This window comes from Microcaecilia unicolor, chromosome 4, assembly GCF_901765095.1.
Source record: "Microcaecilia unicolor chromosome 4, aMicUni1.1, whole genome shotgun sequence".
In the NCBI taxonomy this organism is placed as follows: Eukaryota; Metazoa; Chordata; class Amphibia; order Gymnophiona; family Siphonopidae; genus Microcaecilia; species Microcaecilia unicolor.
The window spans coordinates 351,878,264-351,899,028 of NC_044034.1; the positions used below are offsets into that span (position 1 = coordinate 351,878,264).

The 20,765-nt window shown below is 42.8% G+C and overlaps 1 protein-coding gene across 1 annotated transcript in view; it reads left to right on the plus strand.

The window, feature by feature from the left end:
- The window catches only part of APOO (apolipoprotein O), a 160,393-nt gene that overhangs the window by 66,982 nt on the left and 72,646 nt on the right, over positions 1–20,765 (plus strand). The window contains exon 5 of the mRNA XM_030202247.1: positions 891–986. Within this exon, the coding sequence (XP_030058107.1) occupies positions 891–986 (96 nt within the window). The remainder of the gene's footprint in view (positions 1–890; positions 987–20,765) is intronic.

Sequence of the window (20,765 nt, forward strand, 5' to 3'; positions counted from 1 at the left end):
GGGCACCCGGTGGTAGTTCTGAAGTTGGCGCATGCCATTTCCCGCAATAGAAAATAATTTTCTATTATCTACCGCAGGGCTGTTCCTGGCAGTAATCGGCAGCGCTGCCACATTGCTGCGTGTTTCCTGATTACCGCACAAGTAGCATGTGAGCCCTTACCGCCAAGTAAATAGGTAGCGGCAGGCCCGTGCCAAGGGTCTGTGCCCCCCCCCCCCCCCGCAGACGAACAGTTGGCGCCCCCCCCCCCCCCCGCAGATGAACAGTTGGCGCGCGCGCCCCCTCCCCCCCCCCCGTGAAGATGATTGCGGCGCGCCCTGGGGGCCTTTAAATCTTTTACTTGCAGTCGCAGCAGCGTTTGTGAAAGCGGAGCGCTGCCGACGTCTCCCTTCCCTTCGCGCTGTTGGTTCCCTCAGTGTCCCGCCTTCTTCTGACGTCAGAAGAAGGCGGGACACTGAGGGAACCAACAGCGCGAAGGGAAGAGACGTCGGCAGCGCTCCGCTTTCACAGACGCTGCTGCGACTGCAAGTAAAAGATTTAAAGGCCTCGGCGGCGCGGGGCGAGGGTAAGCACCGCGGCGGCGCCCTCCAGAGGTGCTTACCCCGCTTACCGCATCGGCACGGCCCTGGGTAGCGGTAAGGGCTCAGGCAGTAAATGGTGCTACTTTTAATATTAGCGTACGGCCATTTACTGCCCCATTAAAAAAAAAAAAAAGGTCTTTTTACCCGCTGTGGTAAAAAATGGCCCACTGCACAGCTTTTTCACGTGTCCAGACTAGCACAGGCCACTTTTTACCATGGCTTAGTAAAAGGGTCCCTTAATGACTATGATGCTAAAGCAGTGCGACAACTGGAAGCTGTTAATGCAGGATTTTTTTCCCCATGTTTTATAGGAAGTTATGAATACCTGCGAGATGCACCTCCTGGATTTTACCCGAGACTTGGTTTGATTGGTTTTGCTGGGATTATTGGATTGTTTCTCGCTAGAGGTAGGTGATATTTCCACATCCCAAGAGATCTGTATGTTTGATTTCCAGTATGCTCAGCCCAATTCACAGTACATCAAACACTATAATTTCAAAATAAACAGTTATAATAAAAGCAGAGATGTAAGGCGAAGTCTGCCTGATCTATGCCTTGAAACAGCCAGGTCTTCACGTGTTTTTTTAGAAGAAAGATAGCTTTAGAGTCCTTATGCAGTGCTGTGCTTTAATAATTAGAACACAGAACTGTAAGACTGGAGAACCTCTAGAACAGTTGTTCCCAAACCTGGTCCTGGAGGCACCCCTGCCAGTAAGGTTTTCAAGATATCCACAATGAATATTCATGAGATAGATTTACATGCCATGGAGGCAGTGCATGCAAATGCCTCTCATGAATATTCATTGTGGATATTCTGAAAATCTGACTGACTGGGGTGCCTCCAGGACCAGGTTTGAGAATCACTGCTCTAGAACATGAATTCAGATTCACTCTAGCACCTGATTCCAAGCTAAAACTTGTCACTTGATGTCTCCCTGTCTGTGTCCTAAACCTAAATAGGAAATAATCAGTCCCAATAAGGTTCATTCCTGACTCTGGTGCCTTGTCCAGAAGTATGCTATTGGTTCATCTGCTCCATGTGGGACTACAGTTACGTGTCCAAAGCATTCAGTTATAAAATTAAGATCTGCTTTGTGTGAATAAGTGCACTAAAAAATATTATTACTGCAGACCGACATTTGAGTGCTTGTGATTTTGTGATGTAATACAATCCGGAGTGAGTGGGTCATTAAAGTGAGTTAGTTCTCAAAGGGGAGTTGTTGGTTTCATTATATCGATGATATTTTCATGGCATGGAGAGGTACGGTAGATCATGTCACAATACGATAAAGTTTGAAGCTAAACACGGTTCTTCAGGAATTGCATTTCTTGACATATGGGTCAGTGGACATCAAGATCATGTAGAAACTTCTGTGTATACCAAACCTACAGGTAGAAATACTACTTTGCAATATAGTAGTATGTATCCACACCATTGTAGAACGAATATTCCCTTTGCACAATTTCTCAGATATAGGAGGATTTGTTCTTCTAATGCTGGATACCAACAATATGCTAATCAGCTGGAATTGAAACTGATCGATAGAGGTTATCCTAAAAAATTAGTTTCAACAGCCAAAAAGAGAGCTCGAAACAATCACAGAGAATGGCTGTTACATCCAAGACCGATGCCTCAGAATTCAGAAGAAGTGTTGACATTTGTCACACGATTTAATGCCCATTCGAATAAGATGACTAATATCATTAGAAAACGTTTACCTTTATTGCAAGTTCACCCTTGCTTTCAGAATCTGAGTGATTTTTGCTTTTCAACGGAACAATAACCTTAATGATGTATTACGCCCTGCAGACATTTGGAATTGTGAACGTATCAGGAGACCAAATGAAGGGTTACATAGAGCCTGTGGTCATTGTTCTGAGTGCAGCATCATGGTAGAATCGAATGTGTTTTTGGATACACGTTCAGAGAAAGTTTATCCCTTGTGTTTTTTAACTAATTGTGCTTCTGACAATGTAATATACATCATAAGCTGTCCGTGTTAACTGCTTTATGTAGGACAGACATCTCGTCCTTTGAGAACACGATTAATAGAACACAGACACTGTATCCAGGCTGGAAAAACTTATGAACCTATGGTATCTCACTGCTTAAAGAAACATCATCAATTTTCAGATTTGAAATGCATTATGGTGGAACAATTGAAAGTAACAGAACAGAGGGGAGATATTAGGCGATTATTACAACAAAGAGAGAAACGGTGGATATTTGTGTTACAGACTGTCATTCCCAAAGGTTAAACGTATCCATCGAATGGAAAGCATTTCTATAATTGTATTGCTTATTGGATTGGAGGAGACGTCTTTGACGTCAGACGCTGAGTATTTAAGCAAATACGTTTGAAAAAGAAGCCGTCCGCCATTTTTTGTACCAGGGTGACACGGAGACTATGGGACATGTCAACTACTTGGATATGTTTATAATAAGAGATTTCCCCTGAAGCAGCTATATTTTAGCGAGGCAGGGTTCCCCTGTCAGGACTTTATGGAATTTGAGAGAACAACTGTTGTAAGGCTGGGCATTATACAAATTCATGGAGACATTGAGGCATATTTTCAAAGCACTTAGCCTTCCAAAGTTCCATAGGTTTCTATGGAACTTTGGAAGGCTAAGTGCTTGGAAAGAGTACTTACCTTAGATGACAATGAGGCATATTTTCAAAGTTATTGTTTGATGAAAACTGAGTCTCCATTACAAGTGTTTGTAAGGGTACAATGGCAGTGTTTTTGTGAAGTTGATATAGTGGAGGTTTTTTTGAAGACGCATGATTGAAGTGATTCCCTCATTATACAAAAGGCGTGTCCTTTAAGAACAAGGAGGTTCCGATTTTTCTGAAGTCTTTTTTTTTTCTCCACTTTTTTCATCATTGCCTGCCATAGTTGCCCACAAACGCGTTGTGTATATGGTAGAATTGTGGGATAGTTTTTGATTTCAATTACCCCAATTTTGACTGGATAAATGTTACATCAGGGAGTGCCAGGGAGATAAAATTTCTAGATGTAATAAACGACTGCTTCTTGGAGCAACTGGTCCAGGAACTGACAAGAGGGGGAGCCATTTTGGATCTGGCCCATGGTGGCTTGTAGGGCATAGTGCAAGAGGTGGTGGTGTTGGGTCCCTTGGGAAAAGTGATCATAACATGATCAAGTTTGTGCTGCTATCTGGGATAAACCTGCAAAGGAAATCTATTGTAGCTGCATTTATTTTTCGAAAGGGCGACTATAATACAATGAGGAAAATGGTTAAAAAGAAACTAAAAGGATCGACTGCAAAGGTTAGGACACTAAATTAGGCGTGGACATTATTAAAAAATACCATCTTGGAAGCCCAGTCCAGATGCATTCCACGTATTTACAAAGGTGGAATGGAGAGAAAACAGCCAGCATGGTTAAAAGGTGAAGTAGAAGAGGCCATTACAGCCAAAAGATTGTCCTTCAAAGAATGGAAAAAGGACCCAAAATAAGAAGCAACATAAGCACTGGCAAGTCAGATGCAAAGCATTAATAAAGAAGGCTAAAAGAGACTATGAAGAGAAACTTGCTGCAGAGGCTAAAACTCACAGTAACAACTTTTTCAGGTACATTAGAAGCAGAAAGCCTGCGAGGGAATCCATGTGACCGTTAGATCACAAAGGCCATAGTGGAGAAACTGAATGAATTTTTTGCTTCTGTCTTTATGGAAGAAGATGTAAGAGATCTACCTGTACCGGAAATTGTTTTCAATGGTGATGGTGCGGAGGAACTGAAAGAAATCTCGGTGAACCGGGAAGATGTACTGAGCCAAATCGACAAATTAAAAAGTAGTAAATCACCTGGACTGGATGGCATATATCCAAGGGTGCTCAAAGAACTCAAGCATGAAATTGCTGATGTGCTGTTAGTAATATGTAAGCTGTCATTAAAATCGTCCATAGTACCTGAAGATTGGAAAGTGGTCAATGTGACGCCGATTTTTAAAAAGAGTTCTAGGGGTTGACGGGGGGAAAAAACAAGATGGCTGCCGCACTGGTTGTTTGTTAAAGCGTTCGGCGAATTTGAGCTGTAATTTTTCTTCTTTTTTTTTCCTATTTGGAAAATGCCTCATACTAAACGCAAGGGATTGCTGAGAGTAGTGCCTCCACCTACCTCAGCCTCTTCTCCTGCTCAACCGTCGTTAGAGCGCTTTTTCCCCAGTGCTTCCAAGTTTCAACGGGGAGAGGATTCCATAGCGGGAGTTTTCGGAGAAGCGAACTTCCCGCTGGGAGAGGAAGTCTCCCTGTCTCCACCATCAGTAGTGCAGATACCTCCGTGTCCGGCGTCGAGAGCGGCCCTGGTGGGAAACCCCGACGACTCTGACGATGTGTCGGTTGGGGCACCCGGTGAGGACCCAGGCAAGCAAACGGCGATACGTGGAGCTGTGGAAGGTTTGTCTTCCACAACAGTGAACTCGGAGGTGACTCTACAAACGTTGAAGGTGATGTTGGACCAGATTACTACTACTTTACAGAAGACGTCAGGTGATGTGCTCAATCTAAATGTTAAATTTGAAGAGCTGACAAAAACTGTAGACTCTGTTAAAGGTGAATTAACTACACAAGTACAATCTTTGCAAAAGGAAGTGGAAACACTAAACGCCTTTAAAAACTTGGCTAGCAAAGATTCTATGGACATAAGAAGGAAAATAGAACAAATAGAGAATTTCAACAGGCGCCTAAATCTCCGTCTTTTGAATTTTCCTATTATCGCTGGGGTAACTCTAATAGATACCTTTCATAGATACCTGTTAGAAATTTTGAATATTCCTCAAGAGGCAACCCCACCGGTAAATAAGATATATTTCATTCCTAAATCTAGAGGAGAAGTACAAGGACCTGAAAAGGATATTGCTGACTTACAAAATATCTCAGATATATTGGAACAATCTTCAGATGTTATAATGAATAGAGCTACTGTGATTGTTTCTATGGTGTTTGAGCAAGACTATAATACTATTTTAAGACTATACTTCCGGAATTCTAAAGCTCAATTTTGTGGCTCTAAAGTATGGATATACCCTGACGTCACTAAATCAACTCAACAAAAAAGGAAGATGTTTCTTGCTTTAAAACAAAAAACTATAGATTTAGGTGCTTCCTTTTTTCTCGCTTATCCCTGTAAATGTGTAGTTAATTTAGGTCAAACTAAATACATTTTCTTTTCACCGGAACAACTTAAAACGTTTGTGGAATCGAAACAGCTAAATAATGTATAACTTGGAATAAGTGCAGCCTATACCTTTAATCTATGTTTATTAATACACACTTCTCTGATTCTTTTTTCCCCCCCATTTACATTTATAATTGAGGTCTAAGAAAGGTTATATAATATAATATGAATATAATTATACTCTAAATTTAGAGATTTATCTCTTATGTTTATTGCATAGTTACTTAATTGTATGATAATGTATGTTTGGAGTTATGTATATTATTCCCACCTGTATTTCTGAACAAGGGGATCCTTGATTATTGTAATTAAATTATAAATAAAAATTTAAAAAAAAAAAAAAAAAGAGTTCTAGGGGTGATCTGGGAAATTATAGACCAGTAAGCCTGACGTCAGTGCCAGGCAAAATAGTGGAAACTAATATAAAGAATAAAATTACAGAACACTTAGACAAACATGATTTAATGGGACAGAGTCAGCAGAGGTTCAGCCAAGGGAAGTCTTGTCTCACCAGATTGCTTTATTTCTTTGAAGGTGTGAATAAACACATGGATAAAGGTGAGCAGGTTGATGTAGTGTATCTAGATTTTCAGAAAGCTTTTGATAGTTCCTCATAAGAGACTCCCGTGAAAATTAGAGTCATGGGATAGGAGGCAAGGTTCTGGTGTAGATTAGGAATTGCTATTTGGACAGAAATCAGAGGGTAGGGTTAAATGGTCATTTCTCTCAGTGGAGGAGGGTGAACAGTGGAGTGCCGCGGGGATCTGTACTAGGACTGGTACTATTTAACATATTTATAAATGATATGGAAATCGGATCGACGAGCGAGGTGATCAAATTTGCAGATGATGCAAAACTATTCAGGGTTGTTAAAACATGTGCGGACTGTGAAATATTGCAGGAAGACATTAGGAAACTGGAAGACAGGACATCCAAATGGCAGATGAAATTTAATGTGGACAAATGCAAGATGTTGCACATTGGAAAGAATAATCCGAATCATAGTTACCTGATGCTAGGGTCCACCTTGGGGGGTCATCGCTCAAGAAAAAGATCTGGGTGGTGTTGTAGATAATACGCTGAAATCTTCTGCTCAATGTGCGGCGGTGGCCAAAAAACAAACAGAATGCTAAGAATTATTAGTAAAGGGATAGTGAATAAGACTGAAAATACTATAATGCCTTTGTATCACTCCATGGCGTGTCCTCACCTTCAGTATTGCGTTCAGTTCTGGTCACCGTATCTCCAAAAAAGATATAGCAGAATTAGAAAAGGTTCAAAGAAGAGCGACCAAAATGATAAAGTGGATGGAACTCCTTGTATGAGGCAAGGCTAAAGAGGTTAGGGCTCTTCAGCTTGGAAAAGAGTCAGATGAAGGTAGATATGATTGAGGTCTACAAAATCCTGAGTGGTGTAGAACGAGTAGAGGTAAATCGATTTTTTTTTTTACTCGTTCCAAAAGTAAAAAGACCAGGGGACACTCGAAGAAATTACGTGGAAATACTTTTAAAACAAATAGGAGGCAATATTTTTTCACTCAACGAATAGTTAAGCTCTGGAACTCTTTGCCGGAGGATGTGGTAACAGCAGTTAACGTATCTGGGTTTTTAAAAAGTTTGGACAAATTCTTGGAGGAAAAGTTCATAGTCTGCTATTGAGACAGTCATGGGAAGCAACTACTTGCCCTGGAATTTGTAGTATGGAGTGTTGCCATGATTTGGGTTTTTGACAGGTACTTATGACATGGCTTGGCCACTGTTTGGAAAACAGGATACTGGGCTAAATGGACCACTGGTCTGACCCAGTATTTATTTATTTATTTATTCAGGAACATTTATATCCCGCTTTATACCACTGAAAGCAGCCTCAAAGCGGCTTACAAAGAACTGAAGAAACAATTACAATGTCAATAGAGAAAAAGGCACAGAGGAAGAAGGGAGAGGAACAAATAGAAAAAATACAGATAAAGATGGTCCGCAAATATGATGACTGCAGGCGTTATGATAAAGCTCAGGAATAGGCTGAATCTCTGAGTCTGCCTGTACAAACTCCGACGATGAGAAGGCCATGACTCTTCGAGGGACTGACTAGAGCTGCCGAGTCAAAACCGCAGGCAGCAGAAGGAGAAGACGAAAGTTGCCCATCAACCAACCACATCAGCTCCCCAGACGTCGGGCACAGCAACCAGGAGACGCAGGTCCAAAAGGCCCAATGGCCCAGCCGCAGAGATCAACAGATTGCACTCAAAGAAGGCGGGGCCCAGGATTCCAACAGGCCCAGCAGCAACACCGCCCATGTTGCCCTGATCAGAGGCTGCCGTCTCCCCACAGCAACCGGAACCAGCAAGGCAAGCCGGTTCAGCCCCCGTTGAGCAGCTGGTGTGAGGGATGCTGGCAATCCCCGGCCAAGACGATGCAGAGAAGGTGGAGCTTCACAACAGTAACTGAGCAGGCACACGCCACACGCTCCTCCTCTCCAAGCACCCTCATCAGTGCCCCGACTCACAGGAAGAAGGAGGAGAGAAGAGCCGCTCAGCTAAGGAACAGGAACGGTTCAGATGCACGCAGGCTCCCCGCAGCGAAGAGAACACCGCAGGCCGCGGAGGACCGGCGGTTGAGCCGCAAACGCGACGGTAACAAGCGGTCCGGACGTGGATGAGCAAATGATCGGGGTTTCGTGGTGTTCAAGAAGAGGCTCAGGGCCAGCAAAAATGAGCCCAACCGCCGCGCTTACAAAATTAACCCCGCGGATGCTTGGAGCCGTCGGTGTCCCATCTGTTACTGGCGGTCATTTTTGGTTGGAGTATGACTACTCTTATGTTTTTATGTTCTTATGTGTGTGGGTACAGTGGGTTTCTGGTGAGTTTTGGAGGGCTCACAGATTCCACCTAAAATGTAAAAGGTAGGGGGAGGTATGGGCTTGGGTTCACCTGTATACAGTGCACTGCACTCACCACTACACTAGTCCAGGGACCTGCATGCTACTCTAATGGACTAGGTTATAACATCTGAGACTGTCATAGAGGCTGGTGAGTACTATTTTTAATTCATATTTTTGTGGGGGTGGGAAGGGGTCAGTGACTATTAGGAAAGTAAAAGTGTTCATCCCTGAATCCCTCCAGTGGTCATCTGGTCATTTAGGGCACCTTTTTGTATCTTATTCATTGGAAAAACAGGTTTATAGTTTATTATAGTTTTATTAGAATTTACTATACCGCTCAACCTAACTTGCAGATCTGAGCGGTTTACAAAACTAAGGGTGCATAAATAGGGAGAAAGGAACTACAATATAGATAGGAGAGGCATTAATCATACACACATAAGAAGGAGGCATAAGCTATAGAGCAGTGAGTAGGAAGGGTCAAAGAAGGGAAAAGGAGAAGGAGGATTGAGAAGGGAGGAAGAAAAGCCACGAGTCTGAATTCGATTCCTTCTATAGTGAATCAGGGAACATTAAAGGCTTGATTAAAGAGCCAGGTTTTTATAGCAGTCTTGAAATTTTTGAAGTGCAATTTTGGCACGAATGGTTAGTGGAAGAGAATTCCAATAAAAAGGAGCAGCAAAGAAAAAAGCATGATGTCTAGTAAATTCTAGGCATCTGGGCAGCTTTTGGGCTTGGGAGAACAAGCCGATGATCATTAATCGACTGCAGAAGACAAGCCAGGGAATATGGAATGGTCAGTGATGCTAGGTGATCTGGAAGACCTAATCTGTGGGCTTTAAATGCTAATGTGAGTAGCTTGAAGATGATCCATTTCTCAAAACGTTAAATGGCTGTAAAATGTCCAAGTGTTAGGCACGCCCTAAGCCTGCCCTAATCCTGCCTTCAAAACACCCTCGGCACCCCCCCCCCCCCCTTGTGATTTGGACGCATTGCAGACCAAATGCATGGATAGACGTCTGCAAAACAGATTTTGAAAATACTGATTTGGACGTTTTGAGAAGAAATGCGTCCAAATGGGCACTTTATGAAATTTTTGGGACCTTTTTCTCTTTCGAAAATGTGCCCTTAAGTGTCCTAACACATTATGTAGAGCAGGATATGGAGAGATTAGATTGAATATTCTTTAACTTTAAAAAAAAATTGCATAAGGGAAGAAATGAGACTTAAAAGTCAACTTATTGTCGATAACACCTCAGATCCTTAAGGAGTCATCTGTTTTTTGAATGTTTGTACTGACAGTAGAAAGAGGATTAGGCGATGAGGTATTGCCTATACATATGAAAATGAGATAATCCAGCTTATTTTCGAAAGTGATAGCCAGCCATCTTCCGACACAAATCGGGAGATGGCCGGCCATCTCCTAAAACCGGCCAAATTGGTATAATCGAAAGCCGATTTTTGGACACACTCGCCGGCATTCCGTCGCGAAGGCGGCTAAACTTCAAGGGGGCGTGTCGGCAGGGTAGTGAAGGCGGGATGTGGGCGTGCTTACGAGATGGCCAGCTTCAGCTGATAATGGAAAAAAGAAAACCGGCGATGACAAGCATTTGGCCGGTTTTACTTGGTCTATTTATTTTCATGACCAAGTCTCAAAAAGATGCCCAAACTGACCAGATGACCACCGGAAGGAATCGGGGATGACCTCCCCATTCTCCTCCAGTGGTCACCAACCCCCTCCCACCCAAAAAAAACTTTAAAACATTTCCTTCTTAGGTGGGGAAGCCAGTCGGCCAGCTCGTAAAAAAAAAAAAAAGGGTCTTGCTGATCAGTTATGTTATGACTTACTTGTTCTGGAGTGCTGTATTTTGTGACACTGTTTTGAGAAATATTCAAGAAAGACTTCATACAAATTTAAAAAAATCCCTGCTGTTCATTTTCCCTTGATGGCCGTTCCCTGACGTGCACTCCCCTTAATAGCCGTCTTTCTTTTGATGGCCGTCTTTCTCTCCGAAAGTGCACTTCTCTTAATGGCCGGCTTTCTCCCCAAACAGGGAAATCAAAACAGTTTTTGCTCACAGTTTTTTTTAGTAGTAACAGTGAGATTTGAACCAACCACCTCTGCATTACAAGAGCCATGATGTAACCACTTTGCCACAGCTCCACTTACTTGGCTGACCCTCCCTTTTGATTATACCCCTTCAGGTCTCTCTCAACCAATCACAGTGCGTTAAGCTGTCTGTGAGTGGCTGAGAGAGACCTGGAGGGGTATAATCAAAAAGGAGAGACACCCAAGTAAGTGGAGCTGTGGCCAAGTGGTACCATCACTGGTCTTGTAATGCAGAGGTGGCTGGTTCAAATCCCACTGTTACTACAAAAAAGCAGTGTGCAAAAACTTTTGATTTCCCTGTTCAGGGAGAAAGATGGCCATTAAGAGAAGTGCACTTTCGGAGAGAAAGACAGCTATTTAAGGGAAGTGCACGTCAGGGACTTTTTTCATTTGTATGAAGTCTTTCTTGAACATTTCTCAAAACAGTATCACAAAATACAGCACTCCTGAACAAGTAAGTCATAACATAACTGATCAGCAAGATCTAAACATCCAGAAGTACCAGTGCACTACGAATGCTGGCCCCTCCCACGGCCAAATGCCTTGGATTTGGCCGGGTTTGAGATGGCCGGTTCTAGTTTCCATTATCGCTGAAAAACAAAGTCGGCCATCTCAAACCCGGCGATCTGTGGCATTTGGCCGGCCCCAACTGTATTATCGAAACAAAAGTTGGCCGGCCATCTTTTTCGATAATACGGTTCCGGCCAGCTGTTGCGGCGCCGCCAAAATAGATCGCCGGCGATCAATTTCGCCGGCGCCATTCGATAATGCCCCTCTATATAAATTAAAATACAGGGTAGTTTCAATTTATGGTGATGCAACTAGTCTATAAGTGTAGTAAATTTCTCATTTATTGAGGTAATGGCTTGTTGTTGACTGCAGTTGGTAGTGGTCAATAGCTGTACGTCATTGGTATAGATGAAAAAGATTAGGCTAGTGACTGTATATTTCTTTGATATGGTGATCTATTATGGTTTTGTCATAGGAACTTGCTGAAGAGTCAACAGCAGTTCTGTTTCAGTTTCAACTAGGAAGTGGTGGGGTGTATAGACCATCTATTATGTGTTACTGAAGTTGGTGTTGAGTTATCAGGTTTGTTGATCTGTTTTGCAGTTGGTTTGCTGTGCAGTCATGTGTTCTATGGTCTAATAAAGATGCTAGCACAGCTTTGTAAAAGGGGGTGGTTAGTTTGTTACATCTGCTGTCCTTTTCTTTTTTTGTTAAATATCTGTCATCTTTGGGAGTGTATATGCTAGTTTCCAGTTTTGGGGGGGTCAGTGTCTGATTCTACTGATGTTCAGAACATACTGTGAAGATATGAAAGAAATAAAAAGTCTAATTTCTTTTGTGAGGGCAGTAGGTCATGTGATACTGTGGTAATACTAATTTTCTTAAGGGTTTTTGGTTGTAGGGATATTGAATGAGGTGAGCATACCACATGGGAGCCAGAGAGCAGGGGGTCTGAATGTGGGTTGGGTGACTGAGGCATATTTTCAAAGCACTTAGACTTACAAAGTTCCATCATAACCTATAGAACTTTGTAAGTCTATGTGCTTTGAAAATGAGCCTCTCTGTGAGAGTTTGCTGACTTGCAAAAATGATTCCAGCTGCTGCCAGTGGTGTCAAAAGCAGCTGTAGCGAAACAGTGGGTTGCCAAGCCTGTGAACTGTATTATTTCGTGAAGTACATTTCCCTTGTTTGGCCAGCAGATGGTGACTGTCTTTTTTTTCTTGTAAAGCTGTTACAAAAGTGACAGGTTTTTTCCTGCCTAAGCTGTGAGGTAATTTTTAGTCTCAGATCGGAAAGTAGAGAGAGAGATCTCTTCACTGAGGCCCTGTGAGTAGTTATATTTTATAACCCGTGAGCAGCTGTATTTCCTGAACTCCCCAGGTACTGCTTAGGTAGTAAACAAATGTTTAGTTAGTTTTAATATTGATACCTGTTTGATTTACCTGTAATGTTGTTGTATTTTCACCATTCTTTCGTCCTACCGTTCACTGTTCAGTTTCTTGATCATAAACCTTATTAATTGATTGACTCTGCTGTCCTGGACTGACTAAGAATCCTGGTGGTTTGTGTTTTGGTCCATGGGTGTTTTCTGGGAATTGTGAGACCCCTAGAATTGTGGCCCCAGTGTTCTTAGAAACCACCGGGGAAATAACTTGCAGGTGGGAGACTTGCCAGAAGCAAGTGGGACCCAGCAGGATGGTGGAAGGGTATGTCAGTGTAGAGCACATGTGTAGGTGGTAGCGGACCTGAGCAGTGCTGGGACAGACCCTTTAGATGTCTACAGGGTTAACCCCCAGGTGGGCTCTAGGCATTTCGTGACTTTAACTGTCTTTGAAAAAGAACAGCACCCCTGCTGTTCGATATAATGAAACCAACAACTCCCCTTTGAGAACTAACTCACTTTAATGACCCACTCACTCCGGATCGTATTACATCACAAAATCACAAGCACTCAAAAGTCGGTCTGCAGTAATAATATTTTTTAGTGCACTTATTCACACAAAGCAGATCTTAATTTTATAACTGAATGCTTTGGACACATAACTGTAGTCCCACATGGAGCACATGAACCAATAGCATACTTCTGGAAGAGGCACCAGAGTCAGGAATGAACCTTATTGGGACTGATTATTTCCTATTTAGGTTTTGGACACAGACAGGGAGACATCAAGTGACAAGTTTTAGCTTGGAATCAGGTGCTAGAGTGAATCTGAATTCATGTTCTAGAGCAGTGATTCTCAAACCTGGTCCTGGAGGCACCCCAGTCAGTCAGATTTTCAGAATATCCACATTGAATATTCATGAGGCATTTGCATGCACTGCCTCCATGGCATGCAAATCTATCTCATGAATATTCATTGTGGATATCTTGAAACCTTACTGGCAGGGGTGCCTCCAGGAACAGGTTTGGGAACAACTGTTCTAGAGGTTCTCTACACACTGAGACGTTTATGGGAAAAGACAGGACCTCATTTTTTTTTTTGGCTTTTATATCTGTAAACATGGTTCTTTTTCAAATAATAGACCATAAAATAGGACGGTGGAGTTTAGGAAGTAGTTGGACTACTTGATTCTTGTTTCTTTAGGAGACTCTTGAACTCAGAGGAGAAGAGAAATAGGTGACTTGTTATTTATTTATTTATTGCATTTGTACCCCACATTTTCCCACCTTTTTGCGGGTTCAGTGTGGCTTACAGTAAGTTATGAAGACTGGAAGTACATTTTGTTACAGCTCAGTTATGGATTACATTATGAAGTGTTATGAGACAAGTTTTGTAACAAGGAATAGTACCAGCTTCTAGATGTAAAATCTTGGTAAGCTGGCTATGATTACATATAAATGCAGAGGGAGGATAGTTACTTATCTAGAACTTTAATCTGCAGATGTACACACATTTATATGTCCGTACTTTGGTCCCTAATAAAAGCACTACAGACCAGCCTTTCCCTTGTGCAGAATTTTATCTGTACCTAGTGTGATTTCTAAACACAACATAGCCGTTGCACCCCCCCCCCCCCCAATCTGGCTTGTTTGCACTCATTCCGTATCGTCCTGGCCAGACTGGGTCCAGAGTCCAGCTTTGCTGTTTTATTTGAATATATGCTTGTGAGACTCTGGCAAAAAGAAGATAGAGCGACATTTAATGTTTAGCCAGATGTGAGAGAGCATTGTTCTGTAAGTTGAAATGTGAAAATCACTGATTGGAGGGCTAGCACATTTCATGTCAAAATCTCTGCAACAGCTGAGAGAGCTTCCCTCTGTCTCTTCCTTCCGCCCCCACACAATCTTTCTCTCCTCCTTTGTTGCTGGCATTTTCTGATTATTCTTTGAACAGTCCCTGTTAGCGTTCTTTAGGCTAGCTAAAGAACAGCTTAGCCATTCCTTGTTCATCCAGCCTCTCGAAGGCCGGAAATTTTGTCGTCATTCTGGTTCTGATACAGGAGGAGTAGCCTAAGGGCTAGCGCAGTGGGCTGAGAACCTGGAGAACTGGGTTCGATTCCCACTGCAGCTCTTCGCAAGTCTGGACAAGTCACCTAGGGGTCTGTTGACGAAGCAGCGCTAGCGGCTGTCCATGCTCTAGTGCCGACACGGCATTAGCGCACGGACAGCCTTTTGCGCTGCTTAGTAATTCGGAGCGCTAATCCTCCATTGCCCCAGGTACAAAACAAGATTGTGAGCCCACTAGGGACAGAAGAAAGTACCTGCGTATAATAAATGTAAACCAGTTTGGTTGTACCACAGAAAGGCGGTATATCAAGTTCATGACCCTTTATCCCCCCCTCCCCTCTTTTACCTTTTTCTTGTTACAAGCTCTGCTCGCTTACCCTGTTCCTCCCAATCACTTAGGCCCCAATGCTTAAAACGCTGGAGCTGTTCTGAATAGCGCCGTAAAAATATCATCGGAACAGTGCAGAAAAACAACTCCCTAATGCTAATGAAGTGCAAATATAGGAGTGCTTATAGCGTTGAGCGTTAGGGAATTCGGCAGCAGGATTGTGCTTGGCGCATGTGCAGAAGAGTTCGGCAGTAAGCTCGGATCCTGAGCACATGCGCCTGGTAAAACCCGAATGGAAAGCACACGTTGGAAATAGAAGGAAGCCTGTGCAAGTCCTTAAGCGCTGGTTGTGGGGAAACAGCAGACCCAAGCGAAAGCACACATTGGTGTCTGTTTTCTGAAGCTTAAACATAAATGTTTTTGATTTTTTTTTTTTTTTTTTTTTTAGCTGGGACACTTTTATATTTAGATGCAGGAAACAGGCGCCAATGTGTGTGTTTGCTTTGGGCGTTTAAAATTTTTTTTTTTTGGCAGAGTAAGGCATTGGAAACCTATAGAACAAAGAATCATTTACAGGTTATTGTTACTTTTAAGGCATTTAAGGTGGGCGTCCCAGATTATTTGGCCACTGTTACAATCTCATATACTCCAGCAAAGAGTTTTACGTTCGATAAATGATTATCAATTGGTCCTTCCCGGATTGAACAGGCACATCTCGAATCAACAAGACATAGTGCCTTCTATTTTATGACCCCCACTACATGGAATAATTTAGCACTTAATATTCACAGTATTATTTCAATTAAAGAGTTTAAGAAAGTTATAAAAACATGGCTATTTAAGCATGCTTTTTGACTCAGGTTTTTCTGTAAGAGAATGTCATTCTCTTCTTTCTGTTGGTTGTTTATCCCTTGAAGCATTCTTGAATTGATGTTTTTAATTTGTCTCCTCTTACCTGCTGGTTGTCGACTGGTATTTATCTTTTCTTGTGTGAATTGTTTTTCTATCCTGTGATTATTGTAGTTCCTTTCTTGTTGCTTTAAAATCTTAATTATTGATTGTACACCACCTTGTTCTGCAAGGGCGGTATAGAAAGTCTGAATAAACTGTAAACTGTAGCGTGGGCGCTTTAAATTTAGATGTAGGAAACAGACACCAATGTGTGCTTTCGCTTGGGTCTGCTGTTTCCCACAACCAGCGCTTAAGGGCTTGCACAGGCTTCATTCTGTTTCCAAAAGCAATCAAAACCGGTAGATTGTGCAGAAAGAATCGTGAGAGAAGCATGAGAATCGTGAGAAATCCTCTCTTCAAACACCCTAAGACCTGCTCTGACCTGGTGTTTATTTTTTGCAGCAGTAAGGCAGTTTCAGGCGCTGTTTCCTGAGCATTAGGGAGGAATACAAAATGACCTCTTTAACATGACCTTAACCACATTAGCATGCTACTTGCGCTGTTCGTCTGTTCGCTTATTTGTTCCCACACTCCGGGCCTGTGAACATTCTGCGCAGGTAAACGCGGGTGCTAGTACGCAGCTAATGGCATCTAGCGCCTGTGTTTACTTTTGAACAGTGGGGGCCTTAGAGCATTGAATCTTTTCATGAACAGCAGTGCCTGTCCTGTGTTCTTTCCTTTTAAGTTCACACCCTTGCATAAGAATAGCCATACTGGGTCAGACCAATGATCCATTTAGCCCAGTATCCTGTTTGCAGCAGTAGCCAATCCAGGTCACAAGCACCTGACAGAATCCCAAATAGTAGCAACATTCTGTGCAGTGGCTTCCCCATGTTTTGCCAAAATACTTAAAACTACAAATGGATCACCAACTGTTCAAGAAGCTTCTGAAAACTCACCTATTTGGATTGGCCTACTCCCCCTATACTCCTACCGATTAATAGTCCCACTTACTTTTCCCTGATATTGATATGCCCCTTTCCTTGCCTAATGTCTCTTACCATATCTCTTACTGTATTGTTATTTTTACTTAGCCAGTGGTTGGGAGGCGGGGCTGTTGGTTGGGAGGGGGGGATAGTGCTGGGCAGACTTATACGGTCTGTGCCAGAGCCGGTGGTTGGGAGGTGGGGCTGTTGGTTGGGAGGCGGGGATAGTGCTGGGCAGACTTATACGGTCTATGCCCTGAAGAGCACAGGTACAAATCAAAGTAGGGTATACACAAAAAGCAGCAAATATGAGTTATCTTGTTGGGCAGACTGGATGGACCGTGCAGGTCTTTTTCTGCCGTCATCTACTATGTTACTATGTAAGCCACATTGTGCCTGCATGTGTGGTAAAATGTGGGGTAGAAATGTACTATAAATAAATAAATAGCAGACTATGGACTTTTCCTCCAGGAACTTGTCCAAACCTTTTTTTTAAGGCCAGATACGCTAACCGCTGTTACCACATCCTCCTGCAATGAGTTCCAGTGCTTAACTATTCACTGAGTGAAAAAAATATTTCACCCTATTTGTTTTAAAAGTATTTCCATGTAACTTCACTGAGTGTCCTCTAATCTTTGTATTTTTTTGAAAGAATAAAAAATTGATTCACTTCTACTCGTTCTACACCTCAATCATATATCCTCTCAGCCGTCTCTTTTCCAAGCTGGAGCCCTAACCTCTATAGCAGTTTAATTTTTTTGCAACTTCATCAGTCTTTCTGCTCTCTAGCTGTCAGTACGCTCATAGGCGGTCGGTGGCCCAACTGTTTGGGGAGGCTAAAGGGGGCGGGGTTAGGGGTGGGGCCAGGGGTGGAGCTTAAATCCATAATTGTCTGATCACACACAGAAAAAAATAAATAAATAAATGTCACAATTAATACCTTTTATTAAATTTAGATATTAGATATGTATCATATGTCAAAGAATAAAGTGGTTGCTCAAAGCATATACTAACCACAATCTCTCAACTGCAAAACACTATGCACAACTTTGTGCAAAAACACACTCAGAACCTTACTGTACCATAAATATTACACTGGGCAGAACCTAATACACCAATATACCACCCATACGGAAAATGCAGACCGTCAACAATATTGAAACAAGGGATCATAATATCACAATTCTCATGTAGAGCCACAAAACATCCTAATTCATGTTTAATGTGGGATAAAATGTCATAAATAAGTAAATAAACTTTTAATGTTGAACACCTAATTCTCAAAGTGGACATATTCCAAACACTATAATGAAAATAAAATGATCTTTTTTACCTTTGTTGTCTGGTGACTTTGTTTTTCTGATCATGCTGGCCCAGTATCCGATTCTGCTGCTATCTGTCCTCTTAACTCCGTTTCCAGGGCTTCCTTTCCATTTATTTCTTTACTTTCCGCCTTTCTTCTTCATTTCTTGTCCTACATCCGTAAGTAAAAGCTGGGTCCTCCGCAAACTTGACTGTCCAGTGGATCCAGCTTTTGCCTATTTTCTTCATCCATGTGCAGTTTTTCTACTCTCTTCCTTTTCTGTTATCTCATCTCCTTCCTCACTCCTCCCTCCCCCTCCATGTCCAGCAACCCTCCTTTCCCCTTCCCTCCATCCAGCAACCCTCCTCTCCCCTTCTTCCACCATGTCCAGCAACCCTCCTCTCCTCTCCCCTCCATCCAGCAACCCTCCTCTCCCCTTCTTCCACCATGTCCAGCAACCCTCCTCTCCTCTCCCGTCTGCCCTGTTTCCTTCCTGCCCCCCCCCCCCCCCGCCGTACCTTTAAATATTATAGTTTTGCTGGAGTCGCGGGCAGCCGGCATTGAAGACATCGGCAGGCTTACGCCGGTTCCAGCAGCCTTCCCTTCCCTCGTTGCAAGTCGGATGATGGCTCCGCCCTCTTCTGACGTATTTCCTGTTTCTACGAGGGCGGAGCCATCATCCGACTTGCAACGAGGGAAGGGAAGGCTGCTGGAACCGGCGTAAGCCTGCCGATGTCTTCAATGCCGGCTGCCCGCAACTCCAGCAAACTATAATATTTAAAGGTACGGCGGGGGGCGGGGCAGTGGCGGGCTGGGGAGGCTTAGCCTCCCCAAGCCTCTTATACGGGGCGCCTATGAGTACGCTACTCTCTCAGTTGAACCTTGGGCTATCGTGTTCGAACGGTTATTTGTCCCCTAATTCTGTAATGTGAGTATCTAAATGTATGTACTATTTGTGTGCTCGGATTATGAAATGCTAACACTTTTGCACGTGGATGTTACAGATTTACACGTAAGTGTTAATTGGGAGCTAAGCTGCATTCTGCAATCTTAGAATGCAACTTCTATAGTGTGCAAATGGAAGGGGGGTGGGGCATGGGTGTCTCCCATAATTACACACATGTGTTACAGAATAGCATCATTTACATGCTATAGTGCCATATTAAATCATACATATATTGTTGTTCTTCTTTACAACGCTCTTTTTTATTTATTTATTTATTTATTTAATTCTTCATTTCAATAATTTAAAATTTTTAAATTTAAAATTTTTAAATTAAATTTTAAATAATTGATCAGGTACACCAACTGATGGCATGAGAAGCACGAGAGGCAAAAGGCTCATGCAGACGTAAAAAGCGCTTTCTAAAAATTGGGGGAAATTTCCTGGGCACATTAACACAGAGAGGAAGAAGCCATATCCTTAATACGCTATGAATGAGATATTAGAGGCCCACATCGTAAAGAAGGTTGCATATATGTTTGCATGCACACTTATTTATACCCACATATATGCTTTCTCATGAAGGGGGGAAGTGGAAGGGTGGTGGAGAAGTAGGGGGCAGGGAGGGGGGGGAAGTATTCAAAGTTTAAAGTCAGATGGATCCACTGGAATTTATTGAGTCCGTAGTATGTATGTTTTTCAGTTAGTGTGGCTTGATAATCAATGGAAAAGCAAGGAAGGGTTTATCGGTAATAAATACAAAACGTATTTTTCGGAAAAGGGAGGGGGGGTTAAAAATTGTTAAAAGTTTGATGATGATGTGAAATGTATGCGCTTCACTAGACATGATATGTGTTTGATTTTTGTGTATTTAATGGTGAATGTGCTAAATTTGCATTGCTTTCAATAAAATTGTTGGAAAATAAATTTTAAATAATTGAAATTAAGAATAAAAAAGAAATTAAAAAAAGAATGTTGTAAAGAAGAACAAGCATTGACCAATGACGATTAAAGCGAATCATGGGGCAAAGTGCCTCATGTGAAAAGAGTCGCTTCTGAGGTCAGAGTATAAGTTATTATAGTGTTTGTGCTATAGCGCATGCTTTACAATTTTGGAGCATTGGGATATAAGTACCGTGTTTCCCCGAAAATAAGACACTGTCTTACATTATTTTTTGCTCCCCAAGACCCGCTAGGTCTTATTTTCAGGAGAGGTCTTATATTTCGGGGAAACATCGGTCGCCCCCCCACCCGAGGTCGCCAGGCCCCCCTCCACCCGCCCTCCGTCGCTCCAGAAACTAACCTCCTTTCACTTTCGCAAGTTCGCAGCAAGCACAAGCAGCAGCAGTAGCAGGGCAGACCTCTCCTTCCTTCTGTGTCCCGCCCTCGCCTGACGTAACGTGAAAGTGAAAGGAGGTTAGTTTCTGGATCGACGGAGGGCGGGTGGAGGGGGGCCTGGCGACCTCGGGTGGGGGGGCGACGACGGAGGGCGGGTAGAGGGGGGCCCGGTGACCTCGGGTGGGGGGGGGGCGTGGGTGCGGCCTTGTTCGGCTCTCGGTGGCCCTGCTAGGTCTTATTTTTGGGG